This window comes from Microcaecilia unicolor, chromosome 1 (genome assembly GCF_901765095.1).
Source record: "Microcaecilia unicolor chromosome 1, aMicUni1.1, whole genome shotgun sequence".
Lineage (NCBI taxonomy): Eukaryota > Metazoa > Chordata > Amphibia > Gymnophiona > Siphonopidae > Microcaecilia > Microcaecilia unicolor.
The window spans coordinates 591,338,370-591,355,438 of NC_044031.1; the positions used below are offsets into that span (position 1 = coordinate 591,338,370).

The 17,069-nt window shown below is 43.7% G+C and overlaps 1 protein-coding gene across 1 annotated transcript in view; it reads right to left on the reverse strand.

The window, feature by feature from the left end:
- The window catches only part of OC90 (otoconin 90), a 114,094-nt gene that overhangs the window by 13,916 nt on the left and 83,109 nt on the right, over positions 1–17,069 (reverse strand). The window contains exon 9 of the mRNA XM_030189923.1: positions 7,680–7,854. Coding sequence (XP_030045783.1) covers positions 7,680–7,854 — 175 coding nt within the window. The remainder of the gene's footprint in view (positions 1–7,679; positions 7,855–17,069) is intronic.

The following is a 17,069-nucleotide window of genomic DNA, read 5'->3' on the forward strand; positions in this document are numbered from 1 at the left end:
TACACTGCTTAGGTCTTATCTAAAGTGTAAGTGGTATAAAGACAGAGGTGAGTGGTAAATAGTCAGATATGTATAACATTGTCCCCATGCTTATCAAAAGATACACATTCAAGTGATTAAGCAGGTGGCCAATAGGCAAATCACCAGCTCTTACTGAGAAGATCTCACCGGGGCTGATGAAAGGAAATTAAATGGAGGCTATATGAGGACAAATTAAAAAGAGTCATAGTAACATGAACATAGTAGATGACGGCAGAGAAAGACCTGTACAGTCCATCCAGTCTGCCCAACAAGATAAACTCATATGTGCTACTTTATGTGTATACCTGACCTTGATTTGTATCTGCCATTTTCAGGGCACAGACCATAGAAGTCTGCCCAGCACTAGCCCCACCTCCTACCACCAGTGCTGCCACCCAATCTCCACTAAGCTTCTGAGGATCCATTCCTTCTGAACAGGATTCCCTTATGTTTATCCCACACATTTTTGAATTCCGTTACCGTTTTAATCTCCACCACCTCCCGCAGGAGGGCATTCCAAGTATCCACTACTCTCTCCGTGAAAAAATACTTCCTGACATTTTTCTTGACTCTATCTCCCTTCAAACTCATTTCATGTCTTCTAGTTCTACTGCCTTCCCATCTCCGGAAAAGGTTCGTTTGCGGATTAAAACCTTTCAAATATTTGAACGTCTATATCATATCACCTCTTTTATCATATATTTCACCACATGACAGTTCATTATCAAGACACTTCATCAATTTCAAGTTTATAAAACAACATTTCATTACCATGTTACTTCATCAGTGAGCCATTTCATTGTGTGACACTTCACACCACATATTCAAGCTAACTGTATTCATATTCTATGTGTGGAAGTTTGCAGCAAATGGAGGAGGCATGCCAGCACACATTGGCATCTGTCTTTTGCACCTAAATATGATCCTTGCTAAAGCTTCTTGCACATAAAATTTTTATAAGCTTTATATTTAGGCACAGAAGAACAGTGTTCTTGCCACCTAAATCTGCCACTTCAACACACAACAGTTCATTACTGTGTTCCTTCATCACCAAGCCAGGTAAACACCTGACAATTCATTGTGACACACTCAACTGCTGACATTTCATCACATGAGTCTTTACCACGTATTCAAGCTAAATCTAAATTCAAATTATATGCGTGTAAACCTTCTGGCAAATTGGGAGGGGGCTGGGGAATGTGCCGGTTATGCTGGTTTCTTTGTATGCATGTCCAAAGGAAACCAGAAGTGCCAGTACACATCAGTGCCTGTTCTTTTATGCCTAAATATGACCCTCACTATAATTTCTTGCACACAAAATTTCTGCGAAGCTCAAATTTACATAAGAACATAAGAATATCCATACTGGTTCAGACCAATGGTCCGTCTAGCCAAGGAGTTTTCACAGTGGCCAATCCAGGTCATAAGTACCTGGCAGAAACCCCCAAAGTAGCAAAATTCCATGCTACCAATCCAAGGGCAAGCAGTGGCTTCCTCATGTCTATTTCAATAGCAGACTATGGACTTTTCCTCCAGAAACTTGTCCAAATCTTTTTTAAACCCAGATACACTAACCGCTGTTACCACATCCTTCGACAATGAGTTCCAGAACTTAACTATTCATTGAGTGAAAAAATATTTCTTCCTATTTGTTTTAAAAGTATTTCCATATAACTTCATTGAGTGTCACCTATGTATTTTTGAAAGAGTAAAAAATTGGCACTTTTACCTGTTCTACACCATGAAATCGTATCTCCCCTCAGCTGTCTCTTTTCCAAACTGAAGAGCCCTAACCTCTTTAGCCTTTCCTCATGTGAGAGGAGTTCCATCTCTTTATCATTTTGGTCACTCTTCTTTGACCCGTTCTAATTCCGCTATATCTTTTTTGAGATATGGCAACCAAAAATGAATGCAATACTCAGGATGAGGTTGCACCTTGGAGCGATACAGAGGCATTATAATATTCTTGGTCTTATTTACCATCCCTTTCCTAATAATTTCTAGCATCCTGTTTGCTGTTTTGGCTGCTGCCGCCACTCACTGGGCAGAAAATTTCAGCGTATTGTCTACAATGACACCTAGATCTTTTTCTTGAGTGCTGCTGACTCCCAAGTTTGATCCTAGCATCAGGTAACTATGATTTGGATTATTCTTCCCACTATACATCACTTGCACTTGTCCACATTAAATTTCATCTGCCATTTGGATGCCCAATCTTCCAATTTCCTAATGTCTTCCTGCAATGTTTCACAGTCCACATGTGTTTTAACAACTTTGATTTGTTTTGTTTCATCTGCAAATGTAATCACTTTACCTGTCATTTCTGATTTCTATGTACAGAATATATTTATTTTACTATCCACAAGTTTTATTTATACACAGTCTTTTATTATTTTTCATCCTTTGTTTTATTTTGTTTTTAACTACGATAGTCATAATTGTGACTGGCCGCTTGGTGTCATCTTTTGAAGCATATCTGACACTGGGTCCCTGCTTCACCCTGTGTCGCCTTGCCTCCCAATGTTTGCTACTAGCTGCAACCTTCTTCACCATTAAAAAAAAAAAAAAGTAGCTATGCAGCTAATTATAAAAAAACAACAACTGAGAGAACAGGAACGGGAAGCACAGCCTTTATTGCTGTATTTTTCTCCAGCGGGGTGCCTTGTTTAACTGCTCTCCTGTTTCTGGAAAGCTTTCTCTGTCACTCTGCCTGGACCATGTGGATTTGATGAGTACCTTGTTTTGTTTTCCCATGGTGTGCGCGTCAGAGGCTATGGTGGTAGAGATGGTGAAGCGGTGTTCCAGCTGCGGAAAAAGAAGATCCACGGTGGGATTGTACTTGGTGGGCTGCTCAGATTCCTTGCCAGGTGGTGCCTCCTGGTGTGGAGGTGACCCTTTCCCATGCTGCAGGTTTGGGCACAAGTGCTACTTTCCCTGCTACGTCTGACATGGTCAACGCAAGTCAGCTGACGGTGGTTTCTGAGCCTTTGAGTGCTTTGGCGATTTTTACAGATATCTCTGTAGGGCCTTCCCTCTTCTACTGTATGCCGGTTGCTAAGGGGACTTTCTCAGGGGTTGGGAACCCTGGGGAGGCATTTTCTTTGGGGTTTGTTCTTCTTCTGCATCAGGCTTAATTGTTGAAGAGGGCCCTTCCTCAGCCCCAGCTTCAAGCCTGTTCCATGCCTTCCGGCAGTGCTGCTGAGGATGTGGGGGCTGTTGGTGCCTCTTTTCAGTCATTGGGCCCCTGCGCTCCTCCTACGTCTCTTGCTGTGCTCTCAGGGAAATCTCTCCGCCCCTCTTAGGTGGATGATTTGGAGGAGGGTGAGTTAGTGCAGAAGGAGCCTGATGACCATACTGTGGTGTGCGTGTTTCATAGAGATGAACTACTGTCTCTTATTTCTAACTCTTTAGCAGCCTTGGTCAATCCTAAGATGACATGAGGAAACCTGCTAAGGCGTTCCAAGTACATGAGGCCATCCAGGAGCTTAACTCAGCTCAGTGGGTGGCCCCTTAAGGTGTCCAAGGCAATGGCCCACCTTTATCAGGTGGTAGCAGATCAGGTGGGCAAGTTTGTCCTTCCTACGGTCGATGCTCTGGTCAAGGCGGTTACCAAAAAGACTACACTGCCAATGGAAGGGGGAGTAGCACTCAAGGATATGTAGGACAGATGCCTAGAGGCTTCCCTCAAGTGTGCCTTTGAGGTATCTGCACTGGCTCTCCAGGCATCGATTTGTCGCTCGTACATGGCTAGGTCGTGCCTTAGTTGGCTTCCGCAGGTTCTGCAGTGGGACCCTGATTCAGTTTCTGTGTTGGGGTCCATTGTACCCCACATGGAGTCAGGTTTGGCTTATCAATCTGATTGTCTTTATGACCTGGTCTGGACTTCAGCCAAACAGATGGTGTTGGCTGTTTCTTCTAGTCGGTTGTTGTGGCTGTGCCATTGGGCGGTGGATTTGGTGTCAAAGCAGCAATTCACTCAGTTGCCCTTTTGGGGCAAGCTCCTCTTTGGTGAAGATTTTGACAAGATTGTGAAAGATTTGGGGGGAACCAAGATCTGGACCGAGGGCTGGATCTGCGTGCCCTCATCTGAGAGAGGTGCACTGCTACCATCCACGTTGCATGGTTACATCCTTTCAGCACCCCCATTTTCAGCAACATTCTTTCTTTCAAGGGAATAAACATTCTGCGGTTTCTTCAACTCATCCAGGAGGTGCAGAACGCTCTTCCCAATGATGGGGTGCCTGTCCACTCTTTGGTGCACAGGATTGGGGGTAGGCTGATTCTCTTTTACGAAGAGTGGGCCAAGATCACTTAAGACTAATAGGTTCTGGATATTATCAGAGATGGCTACAAGTTAGAGTTCGCTTCGCCTGTAGGCGATGCATTTTTGGAGTCCCACTGAGCTACTGCCTCAAAAAGGGCAGCGGTCGAGGCCACGCTACATTTCCTGTTGGCTTTGCAACTTCAACTTGTTGAAAGGAATGCCTCTTGCACCACCACAGTTGGTGATGGTAGTGACAGATGCCAGTCTGACAGGTTGGGGGGTTCATTGTCTCGACGGCTATGCTCAGAGGACTTGGACTGCGATGGAGACAGCTTGGCCAATCAATTACCTGGAGCTGAGTATGGTTATGAATGCATTTCAGGCTTTTCAGGATCTGCTGACAGACAGGGGGGGTCTGAGTGTTTTCGGACAACACGACAGCGGTGGCTTACATCAATCATCAGGGTGTGATCCAGAGTCGAGCTTCCCTCCAATGTGAGTCGCTTTCTCATATGGGCAGAAGCCCACCTTCAGAGTCTGTCAGCAGCGCACACTGCGGGACAAAGCAATGTGCAAGCAGATTTTCTCAGCCATCATATCCTGGAGGTAGCGGAATGGGAGCTGTCCACAGAGACATTTCGTCTGATCTGCCAGAGATGGGGCACTCCAATGATGGACTTAATGGTGACCCGGGCAAATGCCAAGGTTCCCACCTTCTTCAGCAGAAGAAAGGAGTCCTGCTCTGCCACTCTGGACGTGCTTCTCCAGCCCTGGCCCAAGTCGGCACTTTTGTGCATCTTTCCTCCATGGCCCTTGATCGGCCGGATTTATTTATTTATTACATTTGTACTCCACATTATCCCACCTATTTGCAGGCTCAATGTGGCTTACAGAGTGTTATTATGACATATTCATGAGAGGATAATAGATACTGCTCAGAATCGGACAGCATCGAGAATGGATCATTCTAGTGGCTCTAGATTGGCTGCGATGCCCTTGGTATGCGGACTTCTGGTCCACCCCGGTCTTCTTCATCAGGGGCCGGTTCAGATACAGACCACTTTGGTCGTGGGTGCGTTTGAGTAAAAAGGGCTATTTGTATGCAGTGATAGCTACCTTGTTGCAGGCTCGGAAGCGATCTACCTCAGTGGCGTATGCCTGAGTTTGGCACACCTTTGTTGCATGGTGTGAAGCTCGCATTTGGTCTCCTTTGTAGGCATCCATTTTCCAGCTCTTGGCTTTCTTGCAAGATGGGTTGCAGAGAGGATTGGCCTATAATTCACTTCAGGTACAGGTTGCAGCTCTGACCAAGTGTTGGGTTTGTTCCTGGCTGTTCATCTGGATGTAGTTCATTTTTTGCGGAGGGTACTTCATTTGCATCCTCCATTGCTTAGGCTGTGTCTGACCTGGAACCTCACTTTAGTTCTTAGGGCATTACATTTGAGCCCTTATGGAGGGCTTCTGATAAGGACCTCACTTTAAAAGCGATGTTTTTGGTGGCTATGGAGTGCGTGCAGGATTTTGGAGATTCAAGCTCTGTTGTGTCGAGAACCCTTTTTGCAGTTTTAAGAATCTGGTATCACCTTATGGACAGTGCCTTCCTTTTTGCCTAAGGTCATCTTGGTTTTTCATCTCAATCAGCCTCTTTTTCTTCCGTCTTTTCGGAAGAAGGATTATCCCGAAGATTTCGGGAAGCTTCGTCTCATGAATGTCCCGAGAGTTCTTCTCTGCAACTTGCAGACGTCTAACGAGTTTGTCCTTCTTTTGGGTGCCCATAGAGGTGATTCGGCTTTAAAAGCTACTATCGCCAGATGGATCAAGAATGCAATTTCTTTGGTTTGTCTGTTGAGTGGCTGGTTGTGCCAGAGGCATTACGAGCTCATTCTACTAGGGCACAATCGGCGTTGTGGGCAGAAATGTTGGTGCTGTCCCTGGATGAGATCTGTCGAGTAGCTACTTGGGCCTTTTTGCACACTTTCTTGGCATTATAGAGTGGATATGGCCGCCAGGTCGGATGCTTCCTTTGGAGCAGCGGTGTTGGTGAGGAGGGCAACGGCTTCCCTCACAATTTAGGGATTTTTTTGGTACATCCCACCAGTTAATGGATTCACCCGCTGCCTGCGCTAAGGAAGGTAAAATTATGTCATACCTGATAATTTTCTTTCCTTTACCTGCAGCAGATGAACTCAGGATACCTACCTTATTTTACCATTGCGTGGTTTTTCTGCTGTGTGTTTTGTACCTTTTCTGCTAAGAATGTTTATCCCCCCCCCCCCCCCAAAAAAAGAAAGAAAGAAGAGGACCAGTAAGACAGGATATAGTAAGACTGATTTCTCAATCTGCCATGATTTCAGTTATGTTATGATTGTTGTTGTTCATAGTTGGTGAGGAAGGTTTCCGGTTTGTGGCCTAGTTCTGCTTTGTGATGAGACATAAACTGGCTGATGGAGTGGCTGGTTCTCGAGTATCATTCACTTCAGTTAGTAATCTCTATCTCCACCTGCTTGTAGAAGGACACAACCCACCAGTTAATGGATTCATCTGCTGCAGCTAAAGAAAAGAAAATGATCAGGTAGTGTTCTATTGTAGATTAAAAACTGGTTAAAAGATAGAAAACGGAGAGTAAGGTTAAATGGTCAGTGTGGGTGTTTCAGGAGTGTCACTGAAATTTATGTGCATTGTTATAGAATTTGGGGGAATGTGCTTAGATTTAGGCACGGGTATTTATACCACGGAGAGAGAGCTGGTGGAGAACAGACTCCCAGTTTACAAGACTAAAACGCGTGTCAAGCACATCTGAGCTGTTATTTTTCATTGTTTGATTACTGTATTAAAGAATACTCAGAACTCTTGAACCACAAAGAAGATTGTGGTTCAAGAGTTCTGAGTATTCTCATAGTGATGTTCTCTATACTATGGTTTAAGCTGATGCCTATCACACCTGGTGAAAGGACAGAACAGATGCTATCACTTATACCACTCAAGGGCTGTTGTAAATGTTAGTGCGTATTTCATGCAAGTGTATACATAAGGAATGTTATAATCCGTGTGCACTCCGCCCACACTGCTGTGCACATCCACAGTGAAAGTACATGCCATGAAATGAACTTACACATGTACTTTCTGCTAATCAGTATGAAGTCATTTATGCACTTGCGCATCTAAATGACTACAGCATGGGCATTTATGTACAATCTTAGCTCCTAAAACTAGGTGACTCCATATAAAATTACCCTCTTTTAGTAAAAATATCTTGGTTAAAGGATGGCTGTTTCTTTCTCTCAGTGGTTTTGTCTTGAGAAACTGGCAGTAATTACGAAAGAGAAAATGAAAACAGTAATGCCCCACCCTCCAGACTGTAAGATGATCACACCGGCAATATCATAATCTGTACCTGTCCATTGTGTCTATGGGATAGCCTTTCCCTTCTTGCCCACAGAAGCAGCCGTAAGATTCAAACTCCTGTGGACATCGTCCAGTTAGACAAAAAAGCATTTTCCCCAGCTGTGGCAGCTCTCGCTTGACAATTCCATTTTCCTTTAGTTGCAAAAAGGTGAATCTGTCACAGGCTGTAAAATAAAACAAAATACTGAACACAGTCTAAAAGCATTCTTCTCTTTGCTGGTATATATATATATATATCAAACTTTATTAGTAGCTTTTTATTAGGTTTGGTGCTAGTCATAAGGCTGTTCTTTGACCCAGCATAAGAATTATCTAATGGTGACATTGTGCAGGAACAATCAAGTACACTTGGAGGCACTGTTCCCTCCAAGCTGAGTGGGAATCCTCCAACTGCATTGCTGCCAGGTGCCCTTGGCCTGGATTGGCTGCTGTCGTGGACAGGATGCTGGGCTCGATGGACCTTTGGTCTTTTCCCAGTGTGGCATTACTTATGTACTTATGAATGGTGCTTCAATATTGTGTTTGCAGTTGCTAGACAAAGGCAGGCTCCCTGAAGTCCTGCAGAGCTTGCCTGTCCCTCATTATTGAAAATGTGATAGTGAACCAGCATCACCCACTGAGCAGGACTGTAGGTGGAGGACTCATCTTAGAGTGCAGGTTCTCAACCTAGTCCTCATGACACACCCAGCCAGTCAGGTTTGCAGGATATCCACAAAGAATATGCACGAGATGCATTTGCATACACTACCTGCATTGTATGCAAATCTATCTCATGCATATTCATCATGGGTAGCCTGAAAACCTGAGTGGCTGGGTGTGTTACGAGGACTGGGTTAACTCCTGGCTTAGAGGGAACAGTGCTTGGAAGAGGGGGAAGGAGGGTTATTACAAATGTGCATTAACAGAATAAGACATGATTTTTGCCTCTCAATGTGCTAAAAAGTAAAAATGTGCATTATTTTACTGTAATGCATTACTTTGCTGCAATGTGCAAGAGGAAATAATAAAATCCAAAGCATGCAAATGTATGGAAAGCAACTCATTATTATGTAAATTGAATAATGTAGCTTGAGTTTAACTTTGCAAGCTGGTGTTAGTTTTCCCACCTAGGATCACTGGGTCACTAATATGCAGCCTGAGACTCCCAGGTGCCATCTTAAAGAGGCGGCGGCCATGACATTTCTATCTAGGTGTGGACCCCTCTCTCCCCCAATCCAGACTCCCCACCCACACGTCTCCCTCCAACACTCATTCCACTGAAGGTCCCCTATCTGTGACCTCTCTCCCTCACCATAGGCTTCCCAGACCTCCAGGCATACCTTAAGAACTACTTAGTGGCCTATCAGGTATGGGGAAGGAGTGATTCCCAGCAGTGTTGCCAGGTGGGCGGTTTTACCGCCCAATTGGGCGGTTTTCCGTGACCCGCCGCGGGAAATTTTTGCCCGCGGCGGGTTGCGGTTTTTTGGGCTCCTTTTTGGCTTCGGGGCGGTTTTTTCGCCGGCTTTTTTCGGCCGCGGTGGGCGGGGTTAATGACGTTTCTGGGCGGGGTTAGTGACGTGGGAGGCGGGGTTAGTGACGGGGAGGCGGGTTAGTGACGGGGGAGGCGGGGTTAGTGACGGGGAGGCGGGGCCGATGACGGGGGAGGCGGGGCCGATGACGGCGGGGGCGGGGTTGATGACGCGGGGGCGGGGGTGTCAGGGGCGGGGTTTGAGTTTGGGCGGGTTTTGGGCTGGATTTTGGGCTCCTTTAGGCTGGAAAAAAATTTTCCACCTGGCAACCATGATTCCCAGTCATTCCTGCTCCATCTGATGCTGGGTTCAAAATGGCACCAAGTGACACCCAGCAGTAGTTTCATGCTGGGCCATGGAGGTGCATACAGGGGGGTTACCAATAGGGGGAAAAGGGCTAGGGTGTGCACCTAGTAAGAAATGTTGCAGCCCCTTTACAATGGTGTACTGAGCACTGGGCCACATATAAGCAGCCTGATACTCCCAGGCAGGAAAAATAATGCCAGCTTTGAAGTGGTATTATTTTTCCAGGAATATATAATGAATAAATAAAGAATGAGTAGCAGTCACATTGATTTTCCAAAGGAAAGTATGTGAGAGGGAGGGTTGTGGATGCAGAAGGTTGGAATGAGGGTGAGATTAGAGTTCCTGAGCCGGTTCATCAAGCTCCATCCCTGGCCATCTTCAAATCTAAGCTAAAAGCCCACCTTTTTATGCTGCTTTTAATTCCTAACCCTTATTCACTTGTTCAGAACCCTTATTTTATCATCCTCACTTTAATATTCCCTTATCTCTTGTTTGTCTGTCCTAATCTATATATATAAAAGGCACCACTGAAGCCTCCAGCCGGAAGTGTGAAGCGCCAGAGATATCCGGTTTCCCCATGAGTGAAGGAAAACAGCACAGCAGGAAATCCCATCAAACAGTGAAGGACTCAGAGGGGGGAGGGGAGAGAGATGCCCTCACTCTCTCTGTAACAAAAACACAGAACAGCAGGAAACAACACTGAAGGACTGGACTCGGAGGGGGGAGGGGGAGGGGGGGAGGGAGAGAGGGCAGAGGGCAGGGACACACACACTCCCACATGCACACTCTGAAGAAAACCTTGCTAGCCTCCGTTTCATTTGCATCAGAAACGGGGTTTTTTTACTAGTTAGATTGTAAACTCTGTCAAGCAGGGACTGTCTCTTTATGTTCAAGTGTGCAGCACTGTGTACATCTAGTAGTGCTATAGAAATGATAAGTAGTAGTAGTAGTAGAAGATTACTAGAGACCAGCACAGGGGAGAGGAGAGTGAGGAGGCAGAGGTCTAAAGTAAGAAGAAGAGAGATAGGGCTCGTGGAAAAATATTTTTCCCTCTTCATAGTCTGGATTTTCCATCCTTCTCCCTACTTGTCAAAATCCCACTCCTAAATCCTGCTTCTTGCTTTCTTTCCCTTCACTATGATCGATCTTATCAACTCCCTTCTTTCTCCATCATCTCTATGATCGCTTTTGCCCTACCCAGAGCTTCCCATAAAGAACAATATCAATTATCCAGATACATAAAGTAGTTTTTAGACCTTTGTTTTTCTAATAGAAAATTTGTTAACATTATTCCAAATGCAAACCATTCAAATTTATACAAATATCACACTGAATGGCTAAAGAATGTGAAAACTCCTGCTGACAAAATTTATCTTTGAGCTGCTACAGAATACAGGAACCTCTGGTTATGATAGTCGAGTTATTCTTTAGGAAAAATTCCTCATAAAACTCATTTAGGGGTCCTTTTCTAAGGTGTGCTGAAAAATGGCCTGCTGTAGTGTAGGCATGGGTTTTGGGTACGCGCAGAATCATTTTTCAGCGCACCTGTAAAAAAGGCCTTTAAAAAATTTTTTTTTGCCAAAAATGGACGTGCGGCAAACTCAAAATTGCCGTGCCCATTTTGGATCTGAGACCTTACCGCCAGCCATTGACATAGCGGTAAAGTCTCATGCGGTAACTGGGCGGTAATGACCTATGCGCGCCAAATGCCACTTGGCGCACATCTGATATGCGTGGCAGAAAATAACAATTATTTTTCAGCCGCAAGTGTCAGACGCGCACCTGAAATGAAATTACTGCAAGAGCCACGCGGTAACCCTGTGGTAACTCCATTTTGGCACACGTTGGGTGCACATAGATGCTTGCGCAGCTTAGTAAATGGGCCCCTAAGGAAGCAATTCAATAAAGGGTGTCAAAAGTTAAGTGCCTGAACACCGCATGCTGAGCATGAATTCTATTACATCATCTGGGGGTCCAGATTCTGTTACAGAATATTAGTGTAAGTTGGCATTTATGCACCAGTGTTTAGGCACGCTGGATTATGCTATGGCATTCATTTTCATATCAGAAAAAAAGTCTCAGAAGTGGCACAAAGTAGCAGATGGACATTTTTCCCGCCAAAATGACTAAATCACAATTTTCGAAAAAGCAGAATTTATACATTTTTCACTGAGTGCATCCAAATAGCAAGGTAGCATGTTGGAGACGTGTTGTGGGTGTGCTTACAATCTGAATGTTTTTCTGCAATAATGGGACAGAAAAAAAGGTCCAGGGCAAAGACAAGTATGTTTTTATCTAGTCCTGTTTCAGTCACGACTAAGTCTGGAAAAGGTGCCCTAACTGATCAGCTGACCACTGAAGGGATGAAGGCATGACCCCTCCTTAATCCTCCAGTGGTCACTGACCCCTTCCCACCCTCTCACCCCCAAAGATGTGACAGTAGATTCCAGGCTCTCTGACAGGTCCAGATATTATGGCCATTCCTAAGAAAACAGCAAGCAAATGGACGGAGTAGCCTAGTGGTCAGTGAAGTGAACAACACGACCCAGGTTCAAATCTCACTTTAACTCTTTCATTACAAATATGTGAGTCCTCTTGAAACATTGAAATACCCCGTGTACCTAAATATATAAGTGATCTGCAAGCCTGAGGGCTATTGTCATGGTGGACCTTTAGTACAGTAAGTTTTCTCTGTTTCTCGAGGGCTCACAATACAGTATGAAGGGGTTTAGGTGGGCTTTGTACCAGGGTCCCTTTATGTGAAGTCCACTGCACTGACCACTAGGCTGTTCTTCTGCACTGCCGGGATGTCTGTGTAGCTAGGAATGCTGCCAGACAGGTGTCGCTATGGTTTGTTTTTCTCCATTTTTTCCTGGAAGTTTTATTTTAAAATGGTATTTACAGATGGCCTTTTTTTGGATCAAAGCCATAATCGAACCAGATAGTTAGACATTTATGAGCTAGATGTTTTTTTGAGATGTTTTCGGCAAAACATCCCAATTCAGACTTAGACGTCATATCAAAAATGTTCCTCCATATCTGTGGCAGGTGTAAATGTGCATATCTAATTGCGCCATTTTAGAGCATAAATGACAGTATTCCATAACCTAAGCTCATACTTGTTTGATGCACCCATGTCCCACCCATGCACCTCTCCCTGTGCACGCTTCCTTGCAGTTATGCATTCACATTATAGAGTGCATGTGTCAGTCACACGTGTGAGTGCCAGTATTCTATCATCTTAGTGAAAACATTTAGGTGCTAAGGTTATAGAATTAGGGGGTAATTGAATCCCAGCCCTTTTTGAATTTTTTTCGTTTGCATCAGTATTTTCTCTTTTTATAAGTCCCTCCCTCTTACAATAAGACACTAGTCTGAGCCTAACCCTTGCTCTTTGGGATTCTGCAGCATGTTCAACTCTTTCTATTTTTTGGAAAAGTGGAGTTTCTTTGACCAGTGCTTAGCGTTCCAACTGCAGACCACCGTTAAAGGGTTGTGAAATGTTTTTACAGAGGTCTTTTATTTTCCTCACAATTTTTCTTTAGCTGTTTGGTCTTACTGTGATAGAAAGGAGCTTTTAGATCAATTATTAGTAGTATGCATCAGTGGTGTGAGTAGAATTTAATTTTTGATTATTCATATTTTTCCCTCCTCAAGTCTCTGGTGTATTATTGTTGACACCAGTTAGCAGGGAGTTACAAACCTTAATCTTCTGTGCACTGCAGCCTGTGTCCAAAGCTCTCCCCTGCAACTCCCAGAAACTTGGCTATAAACTGAAACCACTGTATGCTTATCAACCCCAACCATCTCTGGAAAAGAAAATCCCTGTTGACAATCAAAGCTGCTCTGTTAATCTGAAATTCAGTGTTATTTTGTTCTATCGGCTTCTGCAGTGCAATTCATTTTGAATGCCATCAGCACAAAGTATATTTGAAAGCTGATCTTTCAAATTATTGGCCCCAGGAGCAGCAGAAACATGTTGAAAAGTCTTGAGGAAAGCGAGACACCTAATATGGAACTTTCCATGACTAAGAAGAGTGAGAGTGAAAACCGAGCCTTTGAGATTTATCAAAGAAGGAAGGAAAATATCACGTAACTGCAGTGTCCTTCATCCCCAAATTTTCTAAGATGTGTTTCATCAGATCAAATGTGTTAGGTCAAGAAAGATCAGGAAACCTGGGACCCTGCTATCTGTAAGCAGTTAAGATGGTTTCTATCAGGGGCAATTTCTCCAAATGGGTTAGAATTGTGCATAAAATGACAGGAATGTACCTCACTCCTAAGTCAGGGTATGTGGAGTATGATCTGAGTCTCTCAAATCTATTGTTAACGTTCATCATAGACCTTGCTTCATGCCAAAGAGAGCTTCCCTCTGGAGTTCATAAGATGTAACATGTGTAGTTAACCTATCCAGGTGTGCTTGGAAATTCTTTTTATCAAGCCTGTGGCACCCAAAATGATGGGAAATATTTCTGTATCTTTCTGCCACATTTTCTTGGCCTTGGACTGCATTTCATGGTGTTTGAGGATCTTCTCTCTCTTCATGTGATTAATGCCATTTCTGTGCTGAAACCAGTGCCATAGGTGGGTCTGGGCCAACCCAGTCTGGGCTCAAGACGACCCAACAGTCTGGCACCTTTGTTATGGATGGCAGGGATCCCCCAAGCCCCGCCAACTGGAAGAGGTCCTCCAGCGACCAAAAGAGCGCATTCTCCTACTTGCTGCAGGCAGAGGCACTGTCGACACACTGCTGCTGTGATGTACTCTCCCCTCACATTCATGCTTGGTTTGTGCACATGCTGGATGTGCTGGATCAGATTTCTCTCAGAATAAAATAGTATTTGGGTACTGTATTAGAAATCTAGTTATTCAAAATGAGTCCCTGATTAGAAACAACCCCAAGGAATCCTCACTGAGGCATAGATCAAGACATCCAATGCAATTTTTTGGTTCTTTTTGTAATTAGGCAAATAATGGTTAATTTTAAACCATTGGGAAACTGTCCTAAATGGATATGGTTTATTAATGCTTGATATACTGCAGGGGCAAACTCACAGGAACTTTTGTCAAATTTGGCTTCCATCAACAGTACTTCTACAGTGGAGACCCTTCTAAAGTTCTCGTAGATTGTTGCAGCCAGGTAAAGTTGCTGGACCAATCTAGCACATCTGTCATAGTTATTGCTTGAACAGTGATTGCTTGAAACAAGGTATGAAAATCCATCTCTTATATGAACAACTTTTTGCGTAAAAGAATTGGGCTAGCTCATCAAACGTCAGAGACTCTCTTAAGGAGAAAGAAGTTCTAGGAGGTCCTTTAAGATAGCTTTGGCCATCAATAAAAGCTCCTTGGGGCTCCTTTTAGATGAAAAAAATGATATTGGTGAAGAATAATTGTGACTATAGTAAGTGCCTTGCTGGAGATCTTTAATGATGATGCACAGTGGATTCTACCTACCTGAGGCACATAAGTCAAATGTGCAAGCTGTTCTAGTAGAATATTTCCTATTTGTGCAATATTATGGAAATCATACATGCAAGCAGATTGAGCAATTTGTAATATCAGTACATGCATGACTTCCTGTTTATGAAATCGCCTGGGCTTAGTAGCTTTGCATAGGGTACTGTGGTTGTCATGGTGAAGGCTCCTTTCTATAAATAGCAAAGTACCATGGAACATATGCCAGTGAGTTACATCGACGGCTGGTCTGCAGCCATCAGATGTCTGTTCTTTTCAAAAGCTCCTGCTGTGACAGGAAAAGCTTTTAAATAATAATATATGTAAGCACTATATGGTTCATATTTTGTCTGTTTTCCAGGGTGGTGGGTAAGGTGGGTTCAATACTTAATACTACACGGGATATTCTGGAGTCCTGTTTTAGAAAAATACTGATACACTTTAAAAGCGTAAATTGAGGCAAGAAAAATATATTTAGAATGCTCCATTAGTAGTGATTTAAAAGCCCCCATTCAAAATCTGTGTCTTTGCCTGAACTCTATACTATTCACACAGGTTGTGTGATTAGCACCTGCCTTGATTCTGTCAGACTAGTCAGCAGTGATGACAAATATTCCGACTCATCCCTCTTCTACAAGTGCTACTTCTGATTGTGAGTAGGTCATTATTCCATCATTGCTACAGGAACAACTTAGACTGTAACTCCCGTGCGTTACAGGGAACTACATATGGAAACTGAACTTGAACTTGGATTTGGAAAGGTGAATACTTAAAACAATCCTCTGACAAACACATTCATAGACAGTTTGGTTATAGAGATAAGCAGGCTACAGTGTCTGCAGACGGAAACCCCAGAATTTGTGGAAGGACTATTGGGAATGGTTTGCCTTTCTATTAAAGAAAAAAAAATTAGCGCTAAACACTATTCTATAAACAGTGCTCAGAGTTGGTACTGTTTATAGAATAGTATTTGGTGCTGAGATCTGCACCCAATTTTGGATACGAGGATTTACACCAATCCTAGTGTAAATTCTCATCCCTAAATTAGGCGCAGATCTCCATTATTCTGTAAAATTGCACACAAATTCCAGGAAGCCCCTCCCATAGAACAAAAGAACGTAAGAATACCCATATTGGGTCAGACAAATGGTCCATCTAGCCCAGTATCCTGTTTACAACAGTGGCCAATCCAAGTCACGAGTACCTGGCACAAATTGGAGGGTCATGGGATAGGAGGAAATGTCCTATTGTGGATTAAAAACTGGTTGAAGGATAGGAAACAGAGAGTGGGGTTAAATGGGCAGTATTCACAATGGAGAAGGGTAGTTAGTGGGGTTCCTCAGGGGTCTGTGCTAGGACCGCTGCTTTTTAATATATTTATAAATGATTTAGAGATGGGAGTAACTAGCGAGGTAATTAAATTTGCTGATGACACAAAGTTATTCAAAGTTGTTAAATCGCGACAGGATTGTGAAAAATTACAAGAGGACCTTACGAGACTGGGAGACTAGGCGGCTAAATGGCAGATGACGTTTAATGTGAGCAAGTGCAAGGTGATGCATGTGGGAAAAAAGAACCCGAATTATAGCTACATCATGCAAGGTTCCACGTTAGGAGTTACGGACCAAGAAAGGGATCTGGGTGTCGTCGTCGATAACACACTGAAACCTTCTGCTCAGTGTGCTGCTGCGGCTAGGAAAGCGAATAGAATGTTGGGTATTATTAGGAAAGGTATGGAAAACAGGTGTGAGGATGTTATAATGTCGTTGTATCGCTCCATGGTGCAACCGCACCTTGAGTATTGTGTTCAATTCTGGTCGCCGCATCTCAAGAAAGATATAGTAGAATTGGAAAAGGTGCAGAGAAGGGTGACTAAAATAATAGCGGGGATGGGACGACTTCCCTATGAAGAAAGATTAAGGAGGCTAGGGCTATTCAGCTTGGAGAAGAGATGGCTGAGGGGAGACATGATAGAGGTATATAAAAGAATGAGTGGAGTGGAACAGGTGGATGTGAAGCGTCTGTTCACGCTTTTCAAAAATACTAGGACTAGGGGGCATGCGATGAAACTACAGTGTAGTAAATTTAAAACAAATCGGAGAAAATTT